The 14,168-nt window shown below is 38.7% G+C and overlaps 2 protein-coding genes across 2 annotated transcripts in view; one reads left to right on the top strand and one right to left on the bottom strand.

Annotated features, from left to right (window-relative positions):
• Positions 1 to 313: 313 nt before the first annotated feature.
• Positions 314 to 2,262, bottom strand: LOC307041457 (glutathione peroxidase 1-like). The gene is made up of 2 exons (XM_079684878.1): positions 1,687 to 2,262; positions 314 to 854 (listed from the first exon to the last, which is right to left on the bottom strand). Exons 1-2 carry the CDS (start codon positions 1,909 to 1,911, stop codon positions 504 to 506), a joined length of 576 nt encoding a protein of 191 aa, XP_079541004.1. The 5' UTR covers positions 1,912 to 2,262; the 3' UTR covers positions 314 to 503.
• Positions 2,263 to 2,613: 351 nt separating this feature from the next.
• Positions 2,614 to 14,168, top strand: part of tex264b (testis expressed 264, ER-phagy receptor b) — a 33,425-nt gene continuing 21,870 nt past the window's right edge. Inside the window, exons 1-2 of the mRNA XM_079684877.1 lie at positions 2,614 to 2,989; positions 8,448 to 8,669. Coding sequence (XP_079541003.1) covers positions 2,735 to 2,989; positions 8,448 to 8,669 — 477 coding nt within the window. The 5' untranslated portion in view covers positions 2,614 to 2,734. The remainder of the gene's footprint in view (positions 2,990 to 8,447; positions 8,670 to 14,168) is intronic.

The raw sequence follows: 14,168 nt of genomic DNA, 5'->3' as shown, positions 1-14,168 counted from the left end.
CCCTTGGTAGTGGAGTAGCCTATAGTGTACCAATACATTATGAAAATGCTCAGGTTAAACTCAAGTATGTTACCTCAAAATTGCATTTGATTAAATACAGTACAGTTGAGTAAATGTATTAAGTTACTTTTCACCTTTGTTATTGTGGCCACCATATTTTTATTTTGCAGCTCTGCATACAGTAGGCCTATACAGAAATGGCATTACATTTCTTTTTAATACAACCCAATGAAGAAAATGGTCATGTGAGTTATACAGTCAGGCAATCAGTATTTTACATGTTCATCAGAAACTCCCCACAAAACTTGTTTAAAAGAGTGTCTTCATTGAGTAAAGAGGCTGAACTACCATAGTGCACTGCACAGTACCACACATTTAGGGGTGCATGCGATTACAATTGTCTTCAACTAGGAAGGTGGAAAAACATGATGAAATACCCAAAACAAACAGATGTGTACTGATTAATCTTTTTGACCAGGCTGGTCTGTGAGTTGTAACAAACTTTAATTGACCCTCTTAAGTAGCTTTTTAATATCTGTCTCAATGTCAATGGTAAGGAAATTTCTGCCGTAACGCTTGTGAGGCTCTCCATCAGGGCCAACCAGGAACTTCTCAAAGTTCCAGGAGACATCATTCCTACTAACAGGACTCCAAATTATGAACTTTGGGTCGGTCATAAGGGCCATGGCATCATCACAGGGAAATGGAAGCTTTTCCTTCAGATATACAAACAAGGGATGGGCATCCTTTCCATTCACATCCACCTTTTCAAGGAGCTGGAAATTAGGTTCAAATCCATTGCCTGGACGGATATACTTCAGAGACCTTAGAATTTCATCATTCTTGCAGTTCTCCTGTTATAAAAGAGATAGAAACATTACATTAATATTGTATGGACATAATGCAATCGGGTTGATGAAAGCATACAGAAGTCTTTATGTTATCGTATACTGCTTTATACTTATAGCCTACTATGCTGTATATATATATATTTTTTTTTCTTAGTTAACATTAAGCTGTCTTTGGCTCTTTACGGGGAGCTATAGGGTCGCCGCTTCAAGTCTCCGAACAGACCTGAGTGTGGACTGCTACTTGGAGAGGTCCCAGTTCCCCTCCTGGGCCCTGCCGGTGTGCCCTTGACTAAGGCACCAGACACCTCCCTCCCCCCACTCCCATTACTCGCTGGGCACTGTGAAATATCTGCCCACTGCTCCTTGTACTAGGATGGGTTAAAAGCAGAAAACACATTTGTTCTGTGCTCTGCATGTGTGACCATTACATTATCTATCTATCTATCTGACAGCTGAAGTAAGTGTTTTTTTGTACAGACTCAGGTTCAACATTAAAAAGTATCACCTAATAATCCAATATAAGGGACCATTATAGAGTGGGCTACTACTACCCAACAGTAGAAAGTAGGTATAATTGGGTTTTACAACACAACTACAGCAATACATTAGTAATAACAACACATAACACATAACACATCTGAACACCTAACCCAAACATGCACACACATTCACTGATTAAGTTACTAGAATGTAGCCTACATGTTTCCTTTTGTGCTATGTTCTGATGTCTATGATATACAAATAGGCTTCATTTATCTATGTTATGTCATTGAGGGACACTGTTCAAAATATTTAAAATCCTACGATGTGTAAAAAGTAGCCTATATCAACCTACCTGATGTCCAAACTGATTACAGGGTACACCCAGAATAACAAGTCCCTTTGCAGAGTACCGCCTGTTGAGCTCGTTCATCTGAGTGTAGTCCCTGGTTGTTGTTCCTCAAAGAGACGCCACATTCTCAATGAGAACAACTTTGTCCTTCAGGGCAGAAAAACTAAAGCTTTTTCCAGACAGCATTTTAGCTGTCAGGTCGTAAAACCTTTTCACATTGCCTGTCATTCTCACAAATTCCGGATGAATTAAAAAATCAAGTAGATTTAAGGAGAAAGAAACGTTCAGTTTATCTGAGCTGGGCGGTCCAAGTTCCTTTTAAGCCCAACCCTAAAAAAAATTATGGGCGGGACAGGTTGCATTTCAAACTACTCTCAATGCCGATTTTTTTCTAATTTATTAAAAATGTTCTTTGTGTTGTTTTCAATACCCAGACGATTCTATTGCAAACGTTGTGAGAGATCATAATTGCAATTCTAAACTCAGAACGCCATCAAGGTTACCATCATCATGCCGCCCAGTTTAACATGAATTTTTACCCAAATATGGTAAATCAGTTAAACCAGAGCTCCTAAATAGCCAACTTGTTTCTGATAACAGACTTCACACATTGGATTCTACTGACTTCATCTTCCTTATATCGTTTACCAACATTGGCGAAATGGGCATCACAATAATGTAGGTTACCCGTTATAACATGTGGCAATTGTTAAACCTTTATCAAATGACCTATGCGGATATTTACTTTACATGCATATATTACCATCGAAATCTAAATTATAAACATTTTTTCGACGAGGGCATGTTCTCATTTCACGAATTCTACAAGTTTCTTTTTAACAAAATCCCCCCCTTTTGTCGGTGTAGATGGTACTTTCCAGGAAGTCATGAACAATGTGTAATCTTTTTTATTTCATTCAAGGACAAAATTGCCAACTGAAAACGACCAAAAACGTTCTTAAAGATGTAAGACGGTCGTGGGAAATTGCAACACACGTGTTAAGGGTTCAGAAGAAGTTAAACAACGTTATCCGCCGTTTACTAAGCTATTATGCCAGACTTTGTTGGTGTGTGTGTGCTCATCAGCGTGTTGATAAGTCTGATAACAGTAGTTGGTTACCTTTGGTGCTCGAGACTCCTTTCAGACATCCCCATACAAACTGGCTCTCCTCCCGTGAAGAAGATTACATTTGCTTATAAATTCAAAGAAGGACCTTACAAAGACTGCAGACAACTTTTCAAGGAGTCTCGTAGTATTGGACCAAAGCTTTCATGTATCGGAGTATTTTACGATGATCCTAAAAAGGTAATCTTGCACTAAACCTTTTACAACACTTGGTAGATCAGCAGTTTATTTTGCATGTGTTTTTTTGCATTTTTGGTGAATACTTTCGCTTTAATAAAGGTGGATTTTACTGTTAAATAAGTTGTGTAGTGTAGATGACCACTAGATGGGGCCAACGCCATTCTATTAAACACGTTTAGTGTTCAGAGATTAATATATAACCTCTCAGATAACATTCGTTTTAAATAACTTTATTAACCCAATCAAAGTGATTAATTTTCACAATTAATATTCCGTCTAGTGGCATCCCATTTAGTCCTGATATCCTGTATTTCTTTCCCTTCTCTTGGCATTTTCGAATGAGACTTTAGGCACCAAATATATTTTATTTGTTCCCCTTGAACAATACACATCTGGACAGGGTGTGGTGTGATTTGTGGATTTATTAGTGTCACATATGTCATACAATATTATCCATGTTCCTTTTTTAAATCAGAGCTGAACCCGAGGTCTATATGGGACTCTAAAATAAGACACATCACACAACAAAGACTTATATTTCAACAAATGCAAACATTTTTGAATCAGATCAAAACACTATGGTCATCTGCTAACAGTAATAATAACAGTAATAATAACCACAAAAAATCAACATTACAAAAACTACAACATTGATTTGAATGATATTGATTTCCTTTTCACAGTAACCTACTACAGTATTTCTTTGTTTACAGTTTGAATTAGCTGATTTGGCAGTTGAATGAGATTAGATTATTTCTTCTGGCCTGAAATCCTTTAATGCTATCTATTCATCAGTAGAGAGTCTTAGTCAAATGAGCTAATACACTATACAACTACAGTTGTGAAGAGTTATTTTTTAAATGATTGCATTCCACCAATAACTTAATAAAACTATTGTCTAGGCAAGTAATGTTATTACGGATGCATCTTCTGACAGTCAGTTCAACTGTCTTGTTAGCTTGGGGTTAATACTATGTATTTAATATGGGCTCTTTTGGAGTTCCATAAAGATCAAGAGTCAAAACACTTTTCTTTAATATGACTGACACTTTTGTGGTCTCCTTTACTGCCAAAACAATGCTCCTTTAAAATTGGCGAACTAGCACTGCGTGAGTTTGGAAACCCCAGAGATTGAGCCGTATTATGTATCAGAAAAACAGATCCAGCAGATAATATTTCCTGCTGCTTATAGACACTGAGATTTTGAGATGGATGGAGTTCACACAGAGAACGATTGGGAATGTAGGAAGTAGGATCACATCTCAAAGAGCGATACAACTTACTCGTTTTGCTTAAAGCAGGTCCAGCGTGGGTTGTTTTTTCAACAGGCACTGCCGAAACAGAAGGAATGAGACAAGGAGTAGCACATTGAAATGGTTAAGCAGCAGTGGGCTTTAGATTGATGCACCGTAGAGGGTCTGGGAGTTCAGCAACAAGGGTGGAAACGGGGGATCTTTAAAAGTCTTCCACAGCTTATATTGAATATAGAAGACCACTAGCTGGCTGCCATGCCATAGACAAACTATGACCTCTTTGTCACCTCTATTCAATCATTCAGTGGAGCGCTGAGAATAAATATCTTGAATATTGTAAGAAATGGAAATAATAAATAAGAAAACATTTTTGGGTATGTGATCACTGAATAATAACACTAACTTATTATGCAATAATACCTGGTTGGTTTGAGCTTCTTTCATATGAAGATATTGAGTTTTTCTCTTTTTTATCTCATTGTAAACTAAATATCCTGTGTTGGTCTGATGGAATTTGGTTGGATATTTTTTTTCAAAGTTATTTTATAAACTCAACGAATAATCAGGGCTACATTAGAACATTAGAAGCTAGCTAAATGAAAGGATCAACCCAGTTAATTTGGCCACTATCAATGATAGTTCTTACCATATCTTTGGAGGACATATTGTGTAAGCACCAATAGTATAACCAAGTGTGTTTAACTTGGGGTTTAAGTATTCAATCTACTACACTATGATCATTTCATTGTCACCCAACTGTTATTATTTGCACTCAATCTCGAAAAATGCTGATATCTGCCATTTCAGAGCTACCTTTAAACAGAAAGGACTTAAGTGGCACTACTTAAACCGTATCACAACAACCTGCTGGAGTGTAACTAGAGTTCAGTGATAGACTCTACTCAGCTCTGCTTCAAAACACTTTGGTTATGCTCATCCTTCTTTTTCCCAAGCTCGCAATTAGCCTAGCAGTGGGTCCTATAGATCCTCTGCACAGTCATAGCCAAGTCCTGATCTAAGTTAGAATAATTGGCGTGATGATCTCAGCTCATTAGCGTCCGAGCCTCAGGATGCCATTCAGTCCCAGTGTCCCCAGCCCCAGAGGGTGCTCTCAAAAAGGAGGACTGGTATTCGGCGTCGTGAAACACTGTCCATTGATATTTGCAGTGAGAACGATTTTCAAAAGTGCAGCTGGCAGAAGATAAGTGTCAGCGTGTCTGGTCTCTTTTCTGGCTTTTCTCACTTTTACCTCCTTTAATCACTTACTCTAGAGAAACAAAATACCTCAACAAGGACTCCAGTTGGTCCTTGGATGGTTTCCATGGATACAGTGTTGAGGCAGTTCTGTCTGCTCCTTCAAATGGCTAACATATTCATGCACCCCGCTCACAACACCCGTCTCATTCACCCGCTAGTCAGTTTCAAAGCCAGAGGGGTTTCTGACCCAGAGCTCCCACTCCATCTCTACCCTGTTTCCCTCCTCTCCTCCTTCCCCTCTGTGCCCGTCTTTGACAAACGTCAGAGGGAGGTAACGGAGGGGATCATGTGTTTTTCTGTCAAACTTGATATTCCAAGTAAGGGGTCAGGGTCAGGGTTTTAGGTCCTTGAGATGTCTGAATAAAAAGCTGGTGGTAAGGTGGGTAAATGACACATGTGTCTGCAAATCTTCAGGGACCCATGTTTTGGTCAAAATATGATGAAAGCTTGTGAGCATGTCAGCTGAAGCAGGGGCCGGACAAAAAATGTGTGCCTCTTCAAATGTTAGTCTTTGTGGTGAATGATGAAATAGTGGAAAATCTCTCTGATACTTGCCCTTTAATAAAGTCAGGGTAAAACATTTAAAATATAAGCCTGTCTGAATGTGAGAGCGGACGGAAAATACTTTGTATGCTGGTGAAGATAGTTTTGCCTTTTTTTTACTTTGTTGCCCTTTCCCGACTCCATTCAGCCCATGTGCAACAGAGACACAACTTTGTTGTTCCTTCAGTAGGATTTCGGCTACTTTTTGCTTTAGATGAGCTGTCAGTGTATTGAAGAAACTTCAAAAGAAAGTGTGCTTGTGACTTGATGAGTGCAGAGAAGCAAACAAAGATTGTGGACAGAGGCTTGTGCTTTTGGTGCTAGTTTATTGTTCTGCGCTCCCTACATGGAGCCCTGTGATGATTAATGAATCCAGTTGTCTGAGACGCCCCACTGTGAGCCCCTAAAATCCACAGTGTCAAAAATATCCTCATGTGTAAAGCTTTCCAAATGTGCTTTTGGTAAAAAGGTAAAAAGGCAGCCATTGCCTGGATATTTATATTCATTTTAATTTGTACTTAAAACAATGTTTGGCAAAAATATATTTTAGTGCAAACCTTACTCCAGCGAGTACATTTGATGAAGATCATTTATTTTTCTTTGAATTTGTTCTTCATTATTATTACTACTAATCTTTCATTATGATGCGAGGCTTACCGGTCGAACAAAGGGTGGTTTACCTTTCATACGTTTTGCATTTAAGTTATGTATGATTTTGCCAACATATGGGAACAAATCTATAAATTAAACCACAGTGTATGTAATATAGGCTTGGAAACACACAAGCGCTGCAAAGATTAATTCTGCTGAACAGGCGTTCTTCCCTGCCTTGAGGGTATTTACACCAAGCGCTGTAAGAATAAGTGAAGGAGAATCATTAAGGATCCCAACCGTCCGGATAACAGCCTTATCTCCCTGTTGAGCTTTGGGATGGAGGCACCGGATACACCTGGCCAGCACTGAGAGGCTCAAGAAGAGCTCCTACCCTAAGGCCGATATAGGATCCTAATGAGTTCACCGCCTAAGACTGCCCATCGCCCCAAAATATATACTTGCTGCATACTGCAGGATGACATTTCCCCCGGAATTTTACCTGCCATTAATACATATGACCAATACATTAATGTATTGATCAAATGCAAGATCCTTTTCTTAAAACCATGAATTAGAGCCGCAGCAAATTATTCGATTCCTTGTGGATGTCATTAATCGCTTGTTAGTCCAACCAACGGTTCAAACATATTCTCTCAATCCATCAAGTCCTTTTTCATCTTTAAAAACTGATTCTGAAAATCAGAAATTATCGAAATATTTAAAAACAAAATCAGTCTACTACAAGTATACCATATTTACACACATATATATATATATATATATATACATATATATACCAGGCTGCTAAATCCTAAGAACTGTTACAGGATGTGTATTTTGTAAATTGTGTAACTTTTTATTTTTTATTATATTATAACTTTTTTAAAAACTTTAATACTTTTTTAATGCATACACATATGTAACATATGTAACATTAAGATATCTGTGGTTATCTTTCTGCTGTAACAATGTACTTTTCCCCTCTGTGGGACTAATAAAGGTATTCTGATTCTGATTATAATAATACTCAAAGTGTCATCAGATGTTCAACTGCTGACACAGACCAATCTTTCAAGTGTGTTTGAATCTTTGAATGGCGGTTGTGTGAAAAATGAGCTTATTCTGCAGTGCACAGGGAAACTACACTTCTACCCATGACTGACCTTGCGTGTTGAGGAACAGAGGAGAAAATAGGGATTTTCTGACACGCTGGCTATGCTAGAAGCGTAGCATTGATAGGTTTATGGACAAATTGGAACATTCCAGTTTATTTATTACATAAGCTTTCAGCCATGCTCTGCTCAGCACAGTGGGGAGAAAGTCTTGGATATCCCAGGAGTATTCATTTATAAAGAGTCTCTCCCTTTTCTCCTTTTTTTAAGGGTGCTCAGAATGGAGGAAGGAGACATTATTGCTTCGCTGCCAAATGCTCCAATTAGAGCTCCAATTAATGAGGATATTTTCTTCTTAAATGTTGCACATCAGACAAAATATATTTTTAAAAAATACATTTGTTAGGTAGTGGAGGCTATGAACTAAATTTGGGATGGGGTCGAAAGTGTTTTGTGCACAAAAACCAGCACTCTTTACCAACATTTAGACATTTTTAAAGATAGCATTTTTTCCTTGCAAGCAATAATCTATCTGTCAGTGCTGCTGTTGTCTTTCTGGGTGGGAAAAGTAAAATGTTGGTAAGAAAAAAGTGTGTGCATATTTTTCTATCTAATCTTTATAAGCTACATCAGTCTATCTTGTTGATATTTCCTCTCTTACCAACTTTTATTTATTTGTTTTTTAATTATTGTTTCTAGGTGCCGGGACCACAGTGCCGCTCTGCTGTCGGCAGTATTCTGAGCGAGGGCAACAACAAGGCAGACGAGGAACTTCTAAAGAGCTATGAGACATCTGGCTTTAATGTATTTTCCTTTCCCGAAGTCACACATGTGGTCACTACCTCGTTCCCCCATAAGAGTTTTGTCTCCGTCCTCCTGGGAGAAAGAAGAATTTACCCAAGGCTAAAGCACTACATCAAGGTATTGTGTCTTTTTTGATATCACATTATCTTGAAAGTAAATATATTTCATTAAAAATAACCAATTAATTGTTCATACATTTTACAAAAACAAATCGTTTCAGGAAAAATATGATCAAATAGTATAAAATGCTTTTACATGAATGCCAATGTGAAAAATGTCTTAATTCCTTTGTTATCTAAATGTATGGGTTATGAAAATAAGAATGAATCCCTGTGCATCACAGTGGAACAAACTGTTTCTTCACACACACCCAGCATTATCAGCCTTAAGCCCTTCACATACAGTACTTGTCCCATGGGCTTTAATGTTCTCTTAAAGCTGGCTGCACATTAAGTTAGCACACAACGCACCAATAACACTCTCAAAGAGCTCAGATATAGATAGTTGGCTTTCAGTGTTTCTTTTCTGACTTAGTTTGGAATATAAAAAAATGGGAATAGGTTCATTAAATAAGAGTTATTGCCCACTGTCTGTGTGCTAAGAACACTTTAAAGGAAAGGAGCAATGTGAAATGTGTGTATGCATTATAGAATGAATCATTGCTACCACTAAGGTGGGCTTGGGAAACAAATGAAGGATCAATATCAAACTCTATGATGGTCACATGCACATTTGAGTCATACTGTGCATTTTCAGGCAACACAAGTTTGAATGTTTTATAAAAATATTCAAGTCAACTTCTTCTATTTTCATGGCCTGAAGGGTTGGGAAGTGTTTCTAATGTAATCCAGCAGGATGCGATTTAAAGTTGGAGAGGATATGGACGAGAACAATATAAGCTCCTTTTAGCACTGTATAACTAAAGCTGTCACGGAGGGCTGCTTGAGGGATGCTGGGAAAGTGAGTCATTGTGATGAGCTGAGAGTTGTGGATGTGGTTTAATTATGCAGCGTGCCTAAACAGGTGGCCACACCACAGGTTGTCTCTGTCACTCTGCTTCTGCTGAAGAAGTGTGTGTGTGTGTGTGTGTGTGTGTGTGTGTGTGTGTGTGTGTGTGTGTGTGTGTGTGTGTGTGTGTGTGTGTGTGTGTGTGTGTGTGTGTGTGTGTGTGTGTGTGTGTGTGTGTGTGTGTGTGTGTGTGTGTGTGTGTGTGTGTGTGTGTGTGTGTGTGTGTGTGTGTGTGTGTGTGTGTGTGTGTGTGTGTGTGTGTGTGTGTGTGTGTCCTTGTGTCCTTGTGTCCTTTCTGGCCTCCTCTACCATCTGCCTAGACTCTGTTTAAATGTGGCTCTGCTCCAATGGCACTTAGCCTGTCTGAGAGGTCAGCTCATAGCCATCAAAGGGGACATCAGTCTCCTTTTCCAGCAATATTATATCTTCTTCTGATCATTGTTTCTAAACTAGCTACAATTTACTGTGTTGCCTCTCTACTCTAAATATGGCTTGAGTTATAGTCATATAGCTCCATATAATGGGACATACTATAAAAAACGCACTCTCTCACAAAATAGCATAAATACATTGATAAGTCTTGAGTGAGATAAAAGACTATAATGGTATTTGATTCACATTTTTCTACTTTTGATACTTAGTTAATTAGCTACACGTAGCGAAAACATAATGCGATCTCAAAGCCCTGAATTAAATCATACTCGTATAAAGAGGTGTTGATTTAAAATGATGGTCATTTTGAACCAACATACAGTATTAGAAACACCTCTCAGTACAATGTAACAAAGCACCAGAGACATCCTTCAAAATGGCCCAGAAAGGTTTAATCATCAACTCTCTAACATAGTTTCAGAAAAACTGAACTTTATAACTTCATGAAGAAAGACATTTGCTGCAGGCTGTTGTGTTAGACTGCTATTTCAAGTTAGATGGTCAGAATAAACTCAATAAGCTGAGCGTACAGAACATGTGTTTATTTTAACCAATATAGTTTCTGTCTATAATGTCTCATGTGGGCCAGCCATTATTGCCGGTTCAGCTATTGATATGCAACTCTCATATTCACCTTTTCTACAAGAAGGCAGGCTGAGAACGCGGATGATTATACAGTTGTGTCTCTATCTATATTTTAAGAGTTCTGGATCTTGGATTTCTGCCAATAGAAAACACATTTCATCGACAGCGATGGAATCCAGCATGAGATTTGATTCCAAATCCTATGGTCATGGCTAGAGGCTCAGGAAATATGTTTCATTTGAAATGTATCTTACAGGAATTACATCTTTGGGTGTAACTAGTAGGTTGGACAGTTCTTCAGTGCAGGTGGAGTTTGCAGCTGTTAGCTCTTTTTTTTTTGACATGAACTTGCATTCTTTTTTGCAAGAAAGCCAGGTTTTTATTTAAACACAGCTGTGTGAGCTTGAGTATCAGTTCATCAGGGATGAAATTATCCTCCCCTTATGGCCACTAACCTCATCGTGCAACATGTTCTTAATTTTGTTGGAAAATTGTTCCTGTGTCTTGCAATAAAACTGTATTACATCCTGGAGAGGGATGACTTTGACCTTATTCAACACATTGACATTGAAATCCTAATAATATTACACATCAACATTCAAAGAGAGACAACCACAAATATTATCTTGCAAATCAAGGCATTTTTAGCCATCAAACTCACTAAACCATCTGTCCATTGTGAAATGGTTTGGGCATTTAAAAGAGCCGCAGATATTACCTGTCATGTTCTCTTTTATCTTTCTTTGCGCACTGGCACTTAAATGCTATCTTATATGATCATCATAGCTTTTCTATTCTTACTTGGATGTCACTGCATCTCCTGCCAGAAAACACTGTTGAGGTTCAGGTGTTCACATTCTAACATTGTTTTACCACTCTAGCTACGTTGGTGGCAAGAGCAACAAGTTAGCAGACTTCCAATCTTTTGGTGTGTGTGTGTGTGTGTGCGTGTGTGTGTGTGTGTGTGTGTGTGTGTGTGTGTGTGTGTGTGTGTGTGTGTGTGTGTGTGTGTGTGTGTGTGTGTGTGTGTGTGTGTGTGTGTGTGTGTGTGTGTGTGTGTGTGTGTGTGCGCAAAGCCCACCACTCTTTGCAACACAGAGATCAAAGCAGAGGGGAGAAACTAGCGCGGCAGTAAATGATAGCAAAATGCAGTAAAAACTCTAAGACTGAGCCAAAATGAAATGAATGCTCATAAATTTGGTAAATAAAATATTTCTCTTCTTTCTTTGAAGGTCCTTTTGGGTTGGTGGGTATTTCTATATAAAGCCACACAAATATGTAAACTGAAGATATGGCTCACATTCAACAGAAGCAGCCTAACAGCTTAAACTGCTCTAAATCGGTTTCTTTTATTGAATAAAGCATGCTGTTGATGGCTGACACTTTCAATATCCCAAGTGGGGAGACCTTTTCAAACAAGCTCATCAGCATTTAGCATGCCTGGCTTGTCATGGCAGAATGATTCCTGTCTGTCAGACATTTGAGCCGCTGCCCCATGGTCGGGCCTGATATTTGCCCAGTCAGACCATCGATCGGCCCCAGTGTTTTTCTTCTGTGCTTTGGCACTTTAGTGTTGGGCTGCATCACAGATGCCTTGGCATCTTGAGATTTGCTCCGAGCACGGTGGCCAGGCCTTCAGACTGGATTGGGGACCTGGGTTGTAGAATGTTATTGCTGACATTCAAAGATCTAAAGGTTTGTGAAAGGCAGACGATGGAACATTTGTTCGCTTCAGGGCACTGAAGTTTCTTGCCAGCACAGAGGTTCTAGACTGAATATAAAGCATGTTTTCCTTTATTCCTTGGAAATGGCCTTTTTAGCAACTGACACACATGGTGTGACAGGGATCATAAAGTCTTCCTCAGCACAATTGCTTTTAGGCATAAGGTGCTGGCTCTCACAGTTCTTATTAATGACATCCAAATGGCCAAGAGTGATGCAAAGCAGTTCACAGATGCTAGTCCGCAGGGCATGTTAAACATGCAGACTTTTGGCAAAAGGGGACATACATTCAGAAAGGTCATAAAAGGTTGTGAGGTTTATGTGCCTGAATTATGGTAGCAGTGTCAAAGGCTGAAAGATGTAGAGTCCGGTTAAATTATAATTCTGGATGGTGTTTAACTTTAGAAATATTCTTATCAAGTAGAAAGAGGACCTATTCATTCGGACAATGTATTCTCATTGGACGTTAAATCCAAAGCTCCTTAGGATGTTTTCCATGCGGACTGTTTGGAGCTATATCTAAGTGTTCAGGAGTTGTACACACTTATTTTTGTCCTTGATTTATTGAAAAAACTTGTATAAGGCTAAGTCTAAACAAAAAATACCTTTTCAACTCTTTTGAATCACATTCCCAATCAAAAAGTGTACCTTATTATGACTAATTTCACAATACAAAGTATTGTTAGTAGTAAGGTGTGAACTGGTAGAGTATCAGACCTGTTTCTGTCATAACACTTTTGCTGTGTTTTCTTTTTCTAAGAAACTTGTCTTGGGAACCGGAGGGTAGCCGGTTCAAGTCCCCAAACAGACCAAAGCAGGTAGTGTGGACTGGTTCTTAGAGATGTCTCAGTTCACCTCCTGGTGCCCTTGAGCAAGACCCCCAGACCCCCCCCACTGTTTAAATGCAGGGATCACAATTCACTGTGTGTGCTGTGCTGTGTACCTGAGATGTGTGTCACAGATAAAGAGGCTTTTCTAGAGTACTATTGTCTTAGAAGTATCCTCCTGAATCATCCATTTCTAATTATATACCCTCAGACCATCTATCATTTCTGTGAAGAATTTCAAGTATCCCATTTGTTAAATATCCCACTTATCTCTCATAATCTGTTTTTACAAATACCCTCCGAATGTCATGTAATCACAAACAACAATCATTGCATATATTTAAAAGTATGTAAATTAATAATAATAAGTGCCTTATTACCAATAATGCAATACAAATGAGGGTGAACGCTTAGTTTAAGACCTCAGACATTCTATCAGCAGTGTTTATTTCTTCTGAGGATGAGGGCAATTTAGTTGTTATAAAGTCAATACCTCTGGTATGTTGTTTTATTACTGACCAATTAATTATATTAATGAACCCAAGTGTTTTTGGCCTCTTTCTTCAAGTATTTTACATCGTGATCGTGCAAGCCCATTCCCATGGGTTGCTCTGTGGAGTTTGCCCGTCAAATGTTCAAACATGGCTTTTATCCTCCAACAGCTGGGAATCTACAGTTGGTGGTAAATGTCACATCTACATATGATTGATCTGATTCAAACTTTACCCTCTTTGCACTGTCGCTCTGAATTAAGATCAGGCAGTAGGGTGAGAGCACCATTTTAGAAGTATAGTTATTTTTGGATATGGGACAAATAGTTTGGGGCCAGCAGCCATCTTATCAATCACTTAGCATGTGAAAATGTAGCTATTGCTTAAAAGATGTACGCTGTATACTCTGATGTTATCAGTATGTGATTGTGTGCTGTTTATTGTCTCCTTGGTTTGTCCTGCTCATGCAGTGAAGGTATGTTTTAAGGAGTTGACTGGAGTACCTCTGCAAATAACCATTGTGGCCATTGTTTTCTGACTTAAATCCTTTA

Source organism: Notothenia rossii (genome assembly GCF_949606895.1).
Source record: "Notothenia rossii genome assembly, chromosome: 5".
Taxonomy (NCBI): domain Eukaryota; kingdom Metazoa; phylum Chordata; class Actinopteri; order Perciformes; family Nototheniidae; genus Notothenia; species Notothenia rossii.
The sequence above is the reverse complement of the archived record's forward strand: the minus strand, read 5'-3'. Positions and strand labels throughout refer to the sequence as shown.